This window comes from Chiloscyllium plagiosum, unplaced genomic scaffold (assembly GCF_037043375.1).
Source record: "Chiloscyllium plagiosum isolate Xiang-an unplaced genomic scaffold, Cpla_swu_hap1 HiC_scaffold_10, whole genome shotgun sequence".
In the NCBI taxonomy this organism is placed as follows: domain Eukaryota; kingdom Metazoa; phylum Chordata; class Chondrichthyes; order Orectolobiformes; family Hemiscylliidae; genus Chiloscyllium; species Chiloscyllium plagiosum.
Genome location: NW_028270148.1, coordinates 6,490,771 through 6,509,504, shown reverse-complemented (window position 1 = coordinate 6,509,504; position 18,734 = coordinate 6,490,771). Strand labels below are relative to the sequence as shown.

General features: G+C 44.1%; 1 protein-coding gene across 1 annotated transcript; it reads left to right on the top strand.

Annotated features, from left to right (window-relative positions):
* Window positions 1-15,156: 15,156 nt before the first annotated feature.
* Window positions 15,157-18,446, top strand: LOC122552568 (uncharacterized). Its single transcript, XM_043695269.2, has 3 exons — window positions 15,157-15,368; window positions 16,019-16,488; window positions 17,469-18,446. The coding sequence occupies exons 2-3, from the start codon at window positions 16,025-16,027 to the stop codon at window positions 17,620-17,622; spliced, it is 618 nt and encodes a 205-aa protein (XP_043551204.1). The 5' UTR covers window positions 15,157-15,368; window positions 16,019-16,024; the 3' UTR covers window positions 17,623-18,446.
* Window positions 18,447-18,734: the final 288 nt, after the last annotated feature.

Sequence of the window (18,734 nt, the reverse complement as noted above, 5' to 3'; positions counted from 1 at the left end):
CAGTTCTGGCATTACCATCAGCATTAACCACAATTTGCATGTAACTTGTTGGCTGTGAAACCTTTGACTGCACTCTGAAGTCATCAAAGGCACCTTGTCATTTCATGTTCTTTTCTTCTTTCTCGAAATAAACCTATCTTGTTGAAGACACTATCTGGGGATTCTAACAGGGTCAGAAAAAATCCAAAGTTCTTCATTTAATCCTGATATCTCATTATGCGTCTCTCTGGCCATCAGTCTGCAGTGGTTCTTTTAAACAATGAAACTTGTCTCATGACAGAGTTTTTCAATTTATAAAGGCCCTTTGTGCAAGCAGACAAATCAACAACACCAGGACCCATTCAATCTTAACAACATAGAAATCACTGTTGATTATGTAACATGTCGAGGCTTACAGAAAACGTGAATCATGCACTAATTAGCTCCACTACACTGAGTTTGAGATTATTCTGCACTGACTGTCACCCTGCCTTTACGTTATCACTGATAGGAGATTCCAGGCTGGAATAGAGCTAACCCTTACCTCACAATCACTGCTGATAAAATTCCTCTCATTTGTAAATGTGTCTGAGGTGCAGATAACTGAAAATAAAATTATATTACAAGATGCTGTCAACAAAACCCTTCAATTCGTAGAATCACTGCAGCAGGCCATTCAACCCATCAAGTCCCCACTGACCCTCTGAAAAGTATCCCACCCACCCAATAACCCTGCATTGCCCATGGTAATCCACCTAGCCTGCAAATCCCTGAACAATATGGGCAATTTAGCATGGCAAATCCACATAACCTGCACATTTTTGGACTGTGGGAGGAAACCCATGCAGACACAAGAAGAATGTGCAAGCTCCACACAGATAGTCACCCAAGGGTGGAATTGAACCCAGGTCCCTGTGAGGCAACTGTGCTAACCACTGAGCCCCCCTCAGATTCATTGGTGATTTAGCATGATCTGCACGTCTGCAGGTTGTCAGTCTGATCTCTGCACATTATGAGCCAGAAATTCCAGTCTGTACTTTGGGACTCAGCACCTGACCTCAGCTGTTGCTCTGGTACAGAGACATTAAGAGATGTGGTATTTTCAGATCACACAACAGAGAGATCCCATCCATCTCTGCTGGTGAGTGAGGAGGATCCCATTTCATTCTTTGAAGCAGATGAGGGTGATCTCCTATTTTCATCCCCATTCATTCTTCCATCAACTGAAAGCACCAAACACTGATCAACCATTTACTTGTGTATGTTGTGCCCCTTCTGGTCACTGCCCTTTCCCACACAACAGTGGTGCTGATCCACTGGGCTGCATTGTCCCAGATGAAGTCAATGTCTCGAGTGCTGTTTATTCAAATGAGGGCAGCTCCAGCAGAAGTCAGGAAGCTTTCCCCATTCAGGACAAAGTAGCCCAATTGATTGACACTACATCCACAAGCATCCACTCCCTCCACCACCCACACTCAGTAGCAGCAGTGTGAAACACAGGGGACATAGTGGATGAATGACAATGTCACTGGGCTTTTTAATAAAATCATTCATGGGATATAGTCATCACCATATGGCTGGAATGGCATTTATTGCCCATCCCTAATTACCCAGGAAGCAATTAGGAGTCAGTCACACTGCTGTGGGTTTGGAGTCACACGTAGGCCAGACCAGGTAAGGATGACAGTTTCCTTCCCGAAAGGCCATTAGTGACCCAGATGGGTATTTCCCAACACTCAGCAATAGTTTCATGGTTATTGTTAGACTGTTATTTCCAGATTATTATAGAATTATCTGCTATGGCAGGATTCAAATCTGGGTCCCTGGGACATTACGTGAGCCTCTGGATTAATAGACTAATGATGATGCCGAAAGGCTATCACCTACTGGGCTGGTAATCCAGAACTGTACAGGACATTGGTTAGGCCACTTTTGGAATACTGTGTTCAGTTCTAGTCTTCCTGCAATAGGAAGGATGTTGTATAACTAGAAAGGGTCCAGAAAAGAGCTAGAAGGATGTTGCTAGAGTTGGAGGATTTGAGCTATAGGGAGAGGCTGAACAGGCTGGGGCTGTTTTCCCTGGAGCATCGGAGATTGAGGGGTGATGTTATAGAGGTTTACAAAATCATCGGGGTCATGGATAGGATGAACAGCCAAGGTCTTTTCTCCAGCGTAGGGGAGACCAAAACTAAGGTGAGATGGGAAAGATTGAAAAGGGACCTAAGAGGCAAATCGTTCAAGCAGAGAGTGTTGCATGTCTGGAATGAACTGCCAGAAGAAGTGGTGGAGGCCGGAACAATTACAACATTTAAAAGGTATCTGGATGGGTCTGTTTTTCCTGGAGCGTCAGAGGCTGAGGGGTGACCTTATAGAGGTTTATAAAATCATGAGGAGCATGGTTAGGATAAACAGAAAAGGTCTTTTCCCTGGGATGAGGGTGTCCAGAACCAGAGGGCATAAGTTTATGGTGAGAGGGAAAGATTTAAAAGGGACCGTAGGGGCAACATTTTCACACAGAGGGTGGTGTATATATGGAATGAGCTGCCAGAGGAAGTGGTAGAGGCTGGTACAATTACAGCATTTAAAACGCTTCTGGATGGGTATATGAATAAGAAGGGTTCAGAGGGATACAGGCCAAATGCTGGCAAATTGGACTAGATTAATTTAGGATGTTTGGTCGGCATGGACGGGCTGGACCAAACGGTCTGCTTCCATGCTGTAAATGACTCTTTGACTCTCTAACTCAAGGCTAATGTTCCAGGGACCTGTGTTCGAATCCCAACAGGGCAGATGCTAAAATTTACATACAATAAATATCTGAAATTGAAATGGTGAGGATGTGACCACTGTCAATTGTTGTAAAAGAAATCTCCCAGACAGAGTGAAATCTGCCATCCTTACCTGGTCTGGAGTCACATGGCTTATACTGCATGTGACTCCAGACCCACACGAATGAGCAAGCCACTCAGATCAAGGGCAATTAGGGATGGGTGTCCACTTTCCATACATGAATAAAAAATCTATAAAATGCACTGCAGAAATTCACCTGCAAAAGAATTGGGGTTAATCTTCTTCGACAGCACGTTCCAAACCAATGACATTAACCGTCTCAAAGACCAAAAGCGTCAGATCCATGGGAACCTCATCACTTACAATCCCCCTGCAAGCCACTCACCATCCTGACTTGGAAATATATTGCTGTTCCTTCACTGTCGCTGGATCAAAATCCTGGAATTCCCTCCCCAAGGGCATGTGGGTCAACCTACAACACATGGACTGCATCGGTTCAAGCAAGCAGCTCACAACCACTTTCTCAAGGGCAACTAGGGATGGGCAATAAATGCTGGTCTGGCCAGTGACATCCATGACCTCTGAACAAATAAAAAAGAACCTGTAATTTTTTGGATTATGATAAGGCTCTATGTAAATGTAAGTCTTCCTTTTATTCCATTTTCCCAGTAAGTTGCTGCTTAATTCTGAGCTGATGCCAATCCAAATGCACCACAAGGTCTTTTATTAAAGCCCTGCTCTTACAGACAGCTGCCACAGACACTGTGCAGGAGTTATTCCAGCTGGACTCTAGCCATACTGTGCTCAGTTTCACTGGGGTTCAGCCAAGGTTCCTTCCCTGACTCACATCGTGTCTTCATGTCATGTCTGGCTCAGTATCACGTGAGGATGAACTGTGATTCCCTTCAGCCTCCCTATAGCCAAAAATGTCAATGAGAATTGGGGTGCGGTGAAGTTAAGCCAGATTCTGCAGGGATCTCTACACCAGTAGGGACCAGTAAAGGTGGATGAGAATGGAAGGAAAGTGGAGATTTGAAGATTAACAACACAATTTTTACAAAATGAGGGATTGTTTTGTTCTGAGCTAGTCATGACCTCACCCAGTCATCCCACAGCACCCCCTCTCTCAAACTCGCCAACATTCCACAGCCAACACAGAATTGTTTACTGTAATCAAGCAGTGGTTACTCTGGGATACCTCTTATCCTGAAGTCATCAGAAAATAGCTTTCAAATGTATATGTTTCCAGATTTCTACATCAGCAGTAAAACACTGACCAACACAATAGATTCCCACTCATTATCCCAGCAGCTCAGAGTCGTTGGTAAAGCTGGTAGTTATTGTCCATGCTGAGAAGTTAGTGAGCTGCAGCCACAGTTTGGTATAAATGAGCAGTTTGCTCAATTGCATCAGAGGTCAGTTACGAGAGACTCAAGTTGGCAAGGGTCTGAAATTCCATAAAGTGTGGACTGGGTAAGGACAGCTGGTCTCTCTCCCTAAAGGACATCAAGTGACTGGATTTTAGGATTGACTGACATCCTTACAGTTTTTTTTACTGGTAGCAGCTTCCATTTCCGGGTTTTAACTGGATTCAATTTTCCAAACTGCCCCCGCTGGGGTTTGAGTTCATATTTTATTGTGATTGCTCAGGCCATGTACATAACAACAACATTAAGCTCTGGAGCTCCGGAACAAAGTTAAAGGCCTCAGGGAAATGTTGCTGTTGAAATGGTCCTGTTGATCTTGGCAGTGAACATCTCTCCTGAGTCTCAGTGAAAACTTGCCTGCTCCAATGTCTCATCAGATTCTCATGCCAAGCTATTAAAATTGAGTCGATTCCCTTCTTCCTCAGGCCACAAATTTCTCCCCTTTTCCCAATCAACATCTCTCAGGATCCTCCGACATTGATTTCATCCCTCGTGGGAATGTGGCTGTGGCTGGGTGGGCCACCATTTATTGGCTGTCCTCAGTTACCCTTGGGATACAACAGAGTAGCTGGCTGGGCAATTTCAGAATGTGGGTTAAGAGCTGACCACATCGTTGTGGGTGTGGAATCACACATAGGCCAGACCAGGTAAGGATGGCAGATTTCCTTCATAAAGGATAATTAGTGAGGCAAATGGGTTTTTACAACAAACAGCAGTGGTTACATAGTTGACATTAGACTTTTAATTATAGATTATTTTATTCAATTCAAATTCAGCAGTGGTAGGATTTAAACCCGAAACCATTGCTTGTGTCTCTGGATTGTTATTCAATTAATAACACCAGGCCCTCACCTCTCCTTATGACTCATGCTGAGATGAAAGTCAGAAACCAAGACCTTAAGACCGCAAGATGTAGAAGTAGAATTGGGCCATTTGGCCCATTAGGTCTGCTCCGCCATTCGATCATGGCTGATATGTTTCTCAATTTCATTCTCCTGCCTTCTCCCTGTAACCCTTGATCCCCTTACCAATCAAGAACCTATCTATCTCTGTTTTAAATACACTCAATGACTTAGTCTCCACAGGCCTCTGCAGCAATGAGTTGCACAGACTCACCACTCTCTGGCTGAGGAAATTCCTCCTCATCTCAGTCCTGAACTGGGGAGATGATGGCCTCGTGGCATTATTGCTGAGCTGTTAATCCTGACACTGATGTAACGCTCTGGGGTACCTGGGTTTAAATCCCATCATGAAAGATGGCTAAATTTGTATTCAATAAATATCTGGAATTAAGAGTCTAATGATGACCATTAGATTGTTGGGGAAAATCCATCTGGTTTACTAATGCCCTCTGGGCAATTAGGAATGGTCAATAAATGCTGGCTTAGCCAGCGACACCTTCATCCCATCATCCCTTCATTCTGAGGCTGTGCCCTTGGGTCCTAATCTCTCCTATTAGTGGAAAAATCTTCTTCATGTATCCTTTATCCAGGCCTCTCAGTATTCTGTGTGTTTCAATCAGAGCCCCCCTATCCTTTTAAACTCTATCGTGTACAGACCGAGAGTCCCCAACCACTCCTCATATGACATTCCCTTCATCCCAGGGATCTTTCTTATAAATCTCCTCTGGATCCCCCAAAGACCAGCACATCTTCCCTTACATACAGGGCCCAAAACTGCTCACAATATTCCAAATGTGATCTAACCAGAGCTTCATACAGCCTCAGCAACTTATCTCTGCACTTGTATTCTAGCCCTCTTGAAATGAATGCTAAAATTACATTTAGCTTCCTTTCTGCCAACTGAACCTGCATGTTACCCTTATCCTGAAGAAGGGCTTATGCCCGAAATGTCGATCCTCCTGTTCCTTGGATGCTGCCTGACCTGCTGCGCTTTTCCAGCAACACATTTTCAGCTCTGTTACCCTTATGGAATCTTGAAGGAAAAGTGAAGTCCTTGAGATTTCCAAAGTCTTCAGATTTTGAAAGCTTTTCCCCATTTAGAAAATAGTCTACATCTGAATTCTTCCTACCAAAATGCATAACCTCAGACATTCCTACATTGTATTCTATCTGCAATTTCTTTGACAACCTCCGAGTCCATCCAAGTCCTTCAGCAGCCTTCCCACCTCAGCAGTGTCTCTCCATTTATCTTTGTGTTGTCTGGAAACTTAGCAATAATGCCCTCAGATTCTTTAACCAGATTGCTTATGTATGATGCTAATATAAATCCCATTACTGACCCATAGAACTCCACTGGTCATTGGCTGCCTATCTTAAAGACCTTAAGAAGACCATAAGTCATAAGAGCAGAAGTAGGCCATTCAGCCCATTAAGTCTGCACTGCCATTCAATGAGTTCATGGCTGATCTGATAATCAACTCCAATTTCCTGCATTTTATCCATAATCCTTGATTCCCTTGCTGATTAAAAATCTGTCACGTAATGACCCAGCCTCCACTGTCCCCATGGGAAAGAATTCCACAGATTCACTTGCTCTGAGAGAAGAAATGCATCTCCATCTCTACCTTAAATGTACGACCCCTATCTCTGAGATGATGTTCTCTGGTCCCTCACGCAGGGGAAACCACATTTCTGCATCAACCCTGTCAAGACCCCCAAGAAACTTAAATGTAACTGCAGGTCAATGTTCAGAGTTGTAGAGGATTTGGAAGTTTACAGTGCAGAACCAGTTGAAGAAAATAGCGTCATTATTTGGGAATTGAGAATAGCCTGCAATGGGGCCAAGGGGCAGAGGCAATTGGTACTGAGACATTTAGGAATTGTTTCTTTTTCTCTTCCAAAGGCTAAATGGGAACTTGCACATCCACTAATATCATTTATTGTATCTGTTGCTCCCGATGTGGTCTCCTCTACATTGGGGAGACTGGGCGCCTCCTAGCAGACCGCTTTAGGGAACATCTCTGGGACACCCGCACCAATCAACCACACCGCCTCGTGGCCCAACATTTCAACCCCCCTCCCACTCTGCCGAGGACATGGAGGTCCTGGACCTCCTTCACCGCTGCTCCCTCACCACCAGATGCCTGGAGGAAGAACGCCTCATCTTCCGCCTCGGAACACTTCAACCCCAGGGCATCATTGTGGACTTCAACAGTTTCCTCATTTCCCCTTCCCCCACCTCACCCTAGTTCCAAACTTCCAGCTCAGCACTGTCCCCATGACTTGTCCGGACTTGTCCTACCTGCCTATCTCCTTTTCCACCTATCCACTCCATCCTCTCCTCCCTGACCTATCACCTTCATCCCCTCCCCCACTCACCTATTGTACTCTATGTTACTTTCTCCCCACCCCTACCCTCCTCTAGCTTATCTCTCCACGCTTCAGGCTCACTGCCTTTATTCCTGATGAAGGGCTTTTGCCCAAAACATCGATTTCGAAGCTCCTTGGATGCTGCCTGAACTGCTGTGCTCTTCCAGCACCACTAATCCAGTAAATGGGAACAGTTCAACTTTCAACTGTACAACTACAAGAACAGTTCCAAACTTCAGAGAATAACTGGAACATTCCACTGTCTGAGAATGTAAGAGGCTGTTAGTCTGACGGTCTTTAGTTACACAATGATGAATAAGTTATTTTCCTGCCTTACTGAGCCTCAGGGAATTGAGAGTGAAGAAGTTTGACATTGTACCAAAGGCTACTCTCTATTTTGGATTGTGGGTTCATTGGGAATACACACTTTCGCTGGCAGTTTGAGAGGTTTTCTCACATCTCTTGATATCTTCAGTCACCCATTTGGTCCAGTTTGTTTTCAGTAAATATTATATGTGGACAGCAGGCTACAATTAGAATCAGGGCCTGGAGGGATGAATATTGAACCCCATTCACACCTCAATTTGAAAGTAAACCAGGCCTGAGCTCTTCCACCCCCACCGACTGGTACATGTCCCAGACCACAGCAATGGAATTGGTTCATTGTGTCACATGACAAAAAGCCTGTCATGGACTAACGCCCAGTACCAATTCAAAACCTTTTCATTTCCAATGTCTTTACCCAATCCACAAAGTAGATATCCCAAATCTCAACCTTAGACACATAACTTTAAATATCTAATAACTAAACTAGCAGGGATGTCTTGCTGGAATTACACAGGACTTTAGTGAGGCCAAACCTGGAATATCATGTGCAGTTTTGGTCTCCTTATCTGAGGAAGAATTTTCTTGCTCGCGAGGGAGTGTAACAAAGGTTTACCAGACTGATTTCGGGAATGGCAGGACTGACATATGAGGAGACATTGAAATGGTTAACTTGAAATTCACTGTGTTCAGAAAAATGATGGGGGGAATCTTATGGAAGCCTAAAAAATTCTAACAGAGTTCGATAGGCTCGATGCAGGAAGGAAGTTCCCAATGGCAGCAGAGTCTGAAACCAGAGGTTACAGTCTAAGGATATAGGGTGGGTCATTAAGGACTGAGATGAGGAGAAATTTCTCCACCCAGAGATATTTGATTTATTATTGTCACATGTGCCTAGTTGCAGTGAAAAGTTTTGTTTCGTGTGCAGTGCAGGCAGATCACACCATACAAGGTCCATTGCAGTAGTAGAACAGAGCGAGGAATACAATGTTATAGCTGCAGAGAAATTGCAGAGAGTACTATGGACCAGGCCAGATCCCCTCAAAACATTTCAAGAAAGTTGCCCAGACCCTAACTTTGCTAGTTGTTTCAAACAGGTATAATGCGGATATTCCAGGAGGAATGCAGCTGGTCAAATCACTTAGTTTTAAACAAAACAGAATTTATTTACAAGATTACCAAAAGGAACACAAACAAAACAGAACAGAATACAGAATAACGTAACCGATCTGAAGACCCAACAGATTATCCCAACTTAATGATGCTGTTTCAAACACTTGCAACAATCTCCATAAACACCTCTTGGCACAAGAGATAAAATCAAACACAGATCTTACAGGATAGATGTCAGAGAGAGGGAGGGTCAGCATGGACCTGCCTCTTTGGGTCCAATAGCTTCACAATGACTGCTTGCTAAAATCAAACCAAACCAAACCCAAACCAGAGAGAAGCAGAACTGGGAGAACTGGCCACTCCCCTTTCATTATACAAGTGATTTTTTTAAAATTGGAAAGCCTTTTGGCTGAGGCAGTATCTGTTAGCTATAATCAAACTGGCCCTAAAACACTTCCAAGTCAGACCTTTCAGAATTTCTGCTTTTACGACCTCTCTGAGAAAAAAAAGACAAGGACAGTATAACCTTGTTAAAGGAGCAGCACCGTCAGAAGAGCAAAATCAATATTAAATTTGAAATTTGAGATGTCCATTCAGGAGTCTAATAACAGTTGGGAAGAAGCTGTTCTTGAATCCATTGGAATGTGTGTGTAAGCTTCTGTATCCTCTGCCTGATGGAAGAGGTTGGAAGTGGGTATAACTAGGGTGGGAGGGGTCTTTGATGATGTTGGCTGCTTTCCCGAGGCAGTGGGAAATGTAGATGGAGTCAATGCATGGGAGGTTGGCTTGTGTGATGGACTGGGCTGTGTTCACAACTCTCTGTAGTCTCTTTGATCCTGGCAGAGCAGTTGTCATACCAAGCCATGATATATCCAGATAGAATGTGAGCCTGTGGAATTCTCTGCCACAGAAAAACGGTTGAAGCTTAAACATTGAATGATTTCAGAAAGCTGTTGGATATCACACTTGGGACTAAATGGATCAAAAGCTTTGGGAAAAGGAAGAACAAGCTATTGAGTTGGATGATCAGTCGTGATCACATTGACTTGGGGAGCAGGCTCGAAGGGCCGAATGGCCCACTCCTGCTCCTAGGTTTGATGTAACTATTGTTTAATATTTGACAACAGTGGGTGGGAATGTCACTGTGTAATTTGGAGGGCGGAGTTAATGTTCTGGGGAAATGGACTGAGTTTCCACCACGTTAGTTGGTGGAATTTAAATTCCATGAGTAATTTCAAAACTGAGAGCTCATCCTGATAACAATGACCATGAAACCATCATTAATTGATTATAAACACCATCTGGTTCACTCATGTCCTTCAGGGAGGGAAATCTGCTGCTGTTTCCTAGTCTTGTCTACGCCTGACCTCAGACCGGAGCAATGTGATTGACTCAGAAATGTTCCCTGATGTTCAGTGAGTCTCTGAGGTTAATGGCCACAAATGCTGGTCTTTCCAGTGACTTCTCTGTCCAAATAAAACTAAATTATATTTTATGCCCAACATTAATTTTCCTTAACTGATATTGACTGTCCAAAAGTGGAGACAACTCTCACCTAGGGCTGAACTAATATGTCTTGATTAAATTACTTACTTACAGTGTGGAAACAGGCCCTTCGGCCCAACAAGTCTGCACCGACCCTCCGAAGAGAACCCACCCAAACCCGTTCCCCTACATTTACCCCTTCACGTAACACTACGGGCAATTTAGTATGGCCAGTTCACCTAACCTGCACATTTTTGGACTGTGGGAGGAAACCGGAGCACCCGGAGGAAACCCACGCAGACACGGGGAAAATGTGCAAACTCCATACAGAAGTTGCCCGAGGCGGGAATTGAACGTAGGTCTCTGGCGCTGTGAGGCAGCAGTGCTAACCACTGTGCCACCGTGCCGGGGACCTATTCAAATCTCAAATTCCATCTTCCCCAGTCTGGGTTCCCCCCCCTTGACCAAAACACCCAGCTCCTTCTCATTCAGTCCATGATTATAATGATGATGTGGAGATGCTGCCATTGGGCTGGGGTGGACAAAATTAGAAATCACACAACACCAGGTTATCATCCAACAGCTTAATTTGGAAGCACTAGCAATGCTATGAAAGCTAGTGCTTCCAAATCAAACCATTGGACTATAACCTGGTGTTGTGTGATTTTTAACTATGATTACAATTGTCACTCAGAATGTTCCCATTGGGTTTGTGCATGTCTATCCACTTGTTTAGAAGAACAGTATAAAACACCAAGTAAATTGGAGCATTTAAATGCTCCCCAGCTCTTATCCTACCTTGATAAAATGACCTCCAGATAAAACTGCTCAGCTGCTGGTGTTCTGAGTATGAACCCTACTCTTCCAGATCTGTTAAATTGTGGAAGCCAAGGAGTCTGACTCACTCTGGAATATTGCCCAGTCTGTCTGATTAACCATGCAATGTTTCCAGAATGTTGTGAATTTAATGAGGAATGTTGTGGGCTGCCTTAGAGCTAAATGTTAATGTCAATAGAAACTGAGCAGGGAGGATACACTGTGCTCCCCATCAGCTCCAACCTCACCAGTTTTCCATTAACCATTTCCATCCAGAAAGTGCACTGTGTATCAGAGCCGAGGGTTGGTGACAATAGTGAGCGAGCAGACCCACCATCACAACCATTAACATCACTGACTGACACCTCAATATTAACAGTTGTCTCAAGCAGGGGCAATGATTGTTCAAGAGGGCAAATGGAAATCTAAAGACTCATTCCATACAACCAGAGTGGCAGACAGAGGCTGAACCTTTATAACCTTATGGAAGTTTATAAAATCATGAGGAGCATGGATAGGGTGAACAACCAAGATCTTTTCCCTGGGGTGAGGGAGTCCAGAACTAGAGGGAATAGGTTTAGGGTGAGAGAGGAAAGATTTAAAAGAGACCTCAGGGGCAACTTTTTCACGCAGAGGGTGGTGCATGTATGGAATGAGCTGCCAGAGGAAGTGGTGGAGGCTGATACAATTGCAACATTTAAATGGCATCTGGATGGAGATATAAATAGGAAGGGTTTAGAGGGACATGGACCAAGTACTAGCAAATGGGACTAGATTAGGTTAGGTAATCTGGTCAGCATGGATGGGTTGGGCCAAAGGGTCTGCTTCCGTGTTGTACATCTCTATGATTCTGTGTGGTAGATCGAATTGTCCCTGGGGAGACAACACCAGTGTTGGAGTGGAGGGAGGAAAGGCTCACGGCGTGAGGGGCTGATATCCGAACCTAATTTCATTCCACCTGCCAGCACCCGACCCATATACCTCCTAACCCTTCATATTCATATTTCCATCCAGATGTCTTTTGAATGTTGTAATTGTACCAGCATCCACCTCTTCCTCTGGCAGCTCATTCCATATATGCATCACACTCTGTGTGAAAAAGTTGTCCCATAGGTCCACTTTTAATTTTCCCCTCTCAACCTAAACCTATGCCCTCTAGTTCTGGACTCCTCCACCACAGGAAAATAAGGCCTATATACCTTATCCATGCCCAGCATGATTTTATCAATCTCTATAAGGTCGTCCCTCAGCCTCCGGTGCTCCAGAGAAAACAGCCCCAGCCTATTGATCCTGTCCCTATATCTAAAACCCTCCAATCCCGGCAACATCCTCGTAAATCTTTTCTGAACCCTTTCAGGTTTCACAATATCCTTCCAGGGAGAAGGGAGACCAGGTATGAACACAGTATTCCAAAAGTGGCCGAGACAATATCCTGTACAGCCGCAACATGCTGATCAAATATCCTAGACTAATCTAGTCCCATTTGCCAGCTCCTATACTCAATGCTTTGACCAAAAAAGGAAAGCATACCAAATGCCTTCTTCACCATCCTGTCTACCATTTCTTGACAGCAAAGGGGTCAAAGGCCAAGAGTCAAGAGAAAAAAGGGATGCTGTGGCAGATGTTTGTTCAGAGAGATGCGAGATAGCCAGCTTCTCTAACTACTCTCTGTTCACCGCTAGATTTCTGACTCCAAATTAAGGCATCTCCTTGAGGGGAATGGTCTTTCTAGTTGGCCCGTGAAGCCATTCTTTGCCATTGTTGACTGGTTCCTGTCGCTGGGCACTTTGTGATTCTGGCTGGATGAGGGGAAACTGAATGGAGAGGGATTAGTGAATCAGTTAAGGAGTTAGCATGGGGGTCATTTATCCAGAGGTGACTGGTGCATGTAGGGAGGGCTGAGAGGGGTGAGGGGCCTCTGGAGAGGGTCACTGTTTGGGAAGGAATGTGTGAATTCAGTTGGAGAGTTTGAAGTCAGCCATATTGTTTTTGGGGTGAAAGGCACAGATCAATCAGGGGAAGATGGGGTACGGCAAGGGGAAAGGGATTGCACAGGGAACTGTCAAAATCAGAGAGACAGTGAGTGAAGTGGATCAAGGTAGAGGGTACAATTTGTAATGAAGGTGAGGACAGAGTTTAGATGAAGGTTGAAGGCACTCAGGATGAGGAGCTGTTTGAAGTGATGAGGGAGAAAGATTGCCATGAGGAAATCATTGTTGGACGGTGAGGTTTATGTGGGCATGGTACAGGTATCACAAAGAATTGCTGAAAGGGATGGAACAGGTGTTACTGGGGGTTTGGGAGTGAGGAGGAGATTGAGGTGTAGCCAGGTATCCATGAGGGTGCAACAGCAAGAGGCATTGCCACGGAGACTCAGGTGTTAGTCAAGGGAAGGGTCAGAGGTTAATCTCAACTAGTTCACTCTTAACAACAATAACTTGCATTGAAATAATTACTTGAGTATAGGAAATTATCACCATCTGCTACACAGCAGCACTGCCAAGCAAACTCTGACATTGAGCTCCTTGTCTGTTTTCTTCTGCTCATTTTCTTCAGTCCATTTCAGCTGCTGCCTCCTGACATAGAGCACCATCACCGGTGACTAACAGGCCAGTCCCTGAGGGGATTTTATCACAAATGCCATACGTGAAACCATCATGTGGCACTAGGGCTTGTAGTTTTTGGCAGGGCAGTTTTCCCTGATCATCCTGGTGACCTGTGCTAAACTACGGGAGGTGCTGCCATTCAACAGGGCAGTGTCATTGTGCCATAGAGATACACAGCATTGAAGCAGACCCTTTGGTCCAACTTGCCCATGCTGACCAAATACCCTAAACTAATCTAGTCCCATTTGCCAGCACTTGGCCCATATCCCTCTAAACCCTTCCTATTTATATACCCATCCAGATGCCTTTTGAATGTTGCAATTGTACTAGCCGCCACCATTTCCTCTGGCAGCTCATTCCACCCATGCAACACCCTCTGCATGAAAAAGTTGCCTCTTAGTTCTCTTTTAAATCTTTCCCAAATCACCTTAGTTTTGGTCTCCCCTACGCTGGGAAAAAGACCTTGGCTGTTCATCCTATCCATGCCCTTCATGATTTTATAAACCTGTATAAGGTCACCCCTCAGCCTCTGACGCTCCAGGAAAAAAAGCCCCAGCCTGTTCAGCCTCTCCCTATATCTCAAACCCTCTAACCCTGGTAACATTCTTTTAAATCTTTTCTGAACCCCTCAAGTTTAACAACATCTTTCCTGTAGCAGGGAGACCAGAATTGTAAGGAATATTCCAAAAGTGGCCGAAATAATGTCCTGTACAGCCACAACATGACATTCCAACTCCTTTACTCAATGTACTGACCAATAAAGGCAAGTACCTCCCAGGTATGGTGATCAATTGTTTCATGTTGGAGATCTGAATTCTGGTGATTAAAAATCTTGTCAAAAATGTAAGCATAAAAGTGCATCAGAAAGGAGGAGGGAGACAGACAAGGGAGTGTTAGGGATGGAATTCCAGATCTTAGATCCCAGACAGCTGGAGACATGGACATCACAGGGGAGTGATTAACATCAGCAAAATGCTGAAGACTGATATCTTCTCTGAGGGCTGGAGAACGTTACAGAGCTAGGGGGAGATGAAGTGATGGAGAAATTTGAACATGATGATGAGAATGTTAACATCGAGGAACTGTAGGACAGGGGAGCAATGTAAGTCTGCAAAGACTCATTGAACTCTGAAGGGAACACTCAGTTGTATCACAATCCCAGCTCCCCCTCATCAAACCCCCCCCTCCCAAATTGAACAGCATGTTTCTGGTATCACTGTCACTTTAAGAATCAATACTGCGGCCAGTATTTAGCTCCACGTCCTGTCTGCAGCGAGATTTCATTAACATCTTACAGATGTGGAAATTGAACTATGAAGCTGCCTGTGAAAAATAACTAACACAACAGGAGCCCCAGAACAACTCAGCATCAAAGAAAGGGGGTTGGAACATCAGAATTTCAAACTCCCACTGCCTCTCTGTCTCTATTAGGCAGGATAACAGGGAACTGTAAACAGCTAAAACTTCATTCAGCCAGGAAAGTAGCGAGTGTTTCTGACAGAGAAACTGCAGCCATCTGAGAAGGTGGTCTCTATTAACAACAACATTTTTTTCAGGTAATATTTCTGCTCATCAAATGAGCTCTTTCCAAATATGAGGTCCATGTTCTGTCTGTGTATCTGATGATATGCATTGTGTGTGTGACTCTGATTATGTGTATACCTGACTGTGTGTGTTATGTATGTGTATATCTGACTGTGAGAGTGTTATGTGTATGTGTATCTGACTATGAGTATATTGTGTGTATATATCTAATGTGTATGCTGTGTTTACATATCTGGTGGTGTGTGTATCTGACAGTGTGTGTATATCTGACAGTGTGTGTATATCTGATGAATGTGTGTCAGGTTTATTGCTTGAGGTGATTTCAGAAAATTAAACATTTTTTCAAACTTCAGCTTGAGTCAGCAATTGAGACAATCTGTCTTGGTTCTTCTGGACTTGCTATTTTTCAATATTCTGTGTATCTCAGTGTCCAAGTGCACACAGCCAGTGAAAGGGAATGATTCACTGCCTGGTCTGTGTGTGTGTGTGTGTCCCAGCGTTAGCTCCTGTATCTGTACACATAGTAAAGGGGAACACTGAAACACACAGAGGCTGTGAGTTCCAGTGGGAAGCCAGCCAGAAACTGCAATGGGTTAGGAATAGTTGGGACTTTGGTGATGAAAAATGAGATTATGGAAATTCTAACTGATTTCACTCTTAGGTTACCATGAGGTTCCTGTGGATCTTGCACTTTGTTCTGGGAGTCTACATGGTGAAGGCTGGAGATGATTATACGTTAGAGACTAATGTTCCAGATCCTCTCTTCCCCATGCTTTTGAACAACACGCTCATGCCTGAGAATGCAGCTGGATTAGGAATCCCGGAGCTCTCAAGTGTGTGTGAGATTACAGTGCTGACCAGCTCCATAACCATCCCCAGTGAGCAGGAAGCTATTAGCTCCCTGATTCAGGAGGATCTCAATCCCGTCAAGAATCTCCTGAATGGCAGCAGTTCTATTCTGGAGAGCTTAGCAACTGCAGTTAATGAAGAGACTGGGAAAGTGAGCTACCAATCGTTAATCACCACCACAGTCCTGGACATTAAGCAACAGAATGAGCTATCCAATAACATCATGACAGAAATCTTCCAAGCCCTTGACTCAGAACCAACATCAAATAACCATGTGAAAAAGTAAGTACTGAGCTGCATATATGAAGGTTTGGAAAAGTTTAGCCTTTACCACTGAAATGTTATAGCTACAGACATTACAAGGTGGGAATGAGCTGGAACAGACTGCCTTGGATCTGCCCCAACATGTAATAAGATCACAACTGGTCTGATTGTGGGCTTAACTCCAGCAAATACAAAGGGGTGGGGCACCAGGGACATGTGATAGAAACCTTCCAATTGAAGCAGAGTAATGCAGATGCTGGACATAAGTACTTTGCAAATGGGAGCTCAGAAAAAGAGTCATATTCAACTGGAAACATTAGCTGTTTCTCTCTTCCATCGATGCCGCCAGATGCACTGAGTTTCTCCAGCAACTTCTGTGTTTGTTTAGAACCAGAAACATTTCTTTCTGTGGCACATAGTTACTCATTAAATACCCACTGAGCAGGGACAGCATGGAGTTAGATACAGAGCAAAACTTCCTCTACATTGTCCCCATCAAATACTCCCAGGATAGGAAGCACACAAGGTATAGCTGCCCCAACATTGGCCCCATCAAACACTTTCAGGAAAGGGACAGCACGGGGTTAGATACAGAGTAAAGTTCACTCTACACTGTCCTCCCATCAAACACTCCCAGCACAGGGACCACCCAGAGTTAAGCTTCCTCTACACTGACTTCATCAAACACATCCAGGATAGGGACAGCACAGGATTAAGTACAGGGTAAAACTTGCTCTACACTATCCCCATCAAACACTCTCAGTATCGGGAGAGCATGGGTTAGATACAGAGTAAAACGGTCTCATCACTATCCCCATCAAAACACTCCGAGGACAGGGACAGCACAGAGTTAGATACAGGGTAAAGCTTCTTCCGCATATTATTATGTGTGAATAATATATTTCCTTGAGTTGGTTTTTTGCAGTAGCAGGATTGGTGGATCTCGACAGGTTGTTTTCAGGTTGATCCTCTATCAGTAATGTCCTCTCCTTTGTTAGGTTCAAGGAGAAGGTTTGGAAGATGGACACGATGCTGCAGGCCATCCATCTCCTTGCCAGCCAGGTCGAGGAGCTGTCAGACACTCTTTCAACAGAACTGAGCCAACATATGGGCAAGTCTCACACAATGGAGTCTATCCAATACCAGAACTGAGGGGCAGCTGGCAGGCTGCTTGTTAGACACCACATCTCACTAGCAATCAGCTCACATCTGTGATGCTCAGATTCATTTTCTTGACGAGGTTCCAGTATTAGCAGAAACGGTCAAAACATGAGCGAAAAACACCAGCCACTATTTCCCATGTGCAATGCTCTCTAGCCTGACAAATCCTTTCTACTCTCTCTCTATTGGTCTAAGTTCAGTTCTTTGTTCTGTTCCAATTTATTCACTGTATACTTTTAGTTGGTGGCCCAGTGTATTACCAACACATCAACAACTGCCTGCACCCATTTTAAGTTTCCCAGTCATGCCATATAAAGGGTCATGTTTCCAAACAGCTTGCTAATGATATTAAAACCTGCTCACTATTCACTTACTGCATATGTTCAAACTCATATGAAGTTGTAACATTTCAATAAATGATGAGAAACGATCTTTGCTGCATTCTGGGATGTGGTCACCTGGTAAATATTCCCTCAGTGGGACTCTTCAGCGTTTCAAGGGTCAGATGGTCCCTTGGTTCTCACAGTGCTGCTCTGGTCTATTTTCTCAAGAAGGACTTTGTACAAGGGAGTCTTTGATCTTTACTCGATATCACCCCACTTCATGATGATCAGGAACCCCACATCCCGAGTGCAGTTGATCCAGAATTTCTCCAAATTGAAACTTGTGTTTAAAAAAATTGCATCCCAAAATGATATAGCCATCACACAAGTCAGCAAATGTTTCAGGGCAGAGATTTAGAGGATGTGCTATATTTGAACTTACATGTAGACCTAATGAACAGACATGGCTGACAAAATAAGGAATTTCATGAATATGCTTGGGAAAGTTTTTGGCAACAATATGTCACAGAACCTACATATTAAATTTAATGATGAGATGAAGTTAGTTAAGAACCTAACAATGTGTGAATAATTACTGAACAATGATCATAATGAGGTTATGTTTAATGTAATGTTTAAAATGGAAAGAAAATAAAAGAGCTGCTCAGATGCTAGCTCGCTCTGTATCGATTGTAACGGGGTCAGTCAGGTGGACATCATAGAATGAAAGGTCTCTGAATGGGGCTGTTAATCTGGTCCATTCAGGGAGCCCTGGCTGAC

Excerpts from the sequence above, each read along its gene's own strand:
- LOC122552568 (XM_043695269.2), top strand. The coding sequence starts at position 16,025 with ATGAGGTTCCTGTGGATCTTGCACTTTGTTCTGGGAGTCTACATGGTG. Across the intron at positions 16,489-17,468 it reads TCAAATAACCATGTGAAAAA|GTTCAAGGAGAAGGTTTGGA; the intron begins GTAAGTACTGAG and ends CTCCTTTGTTAG.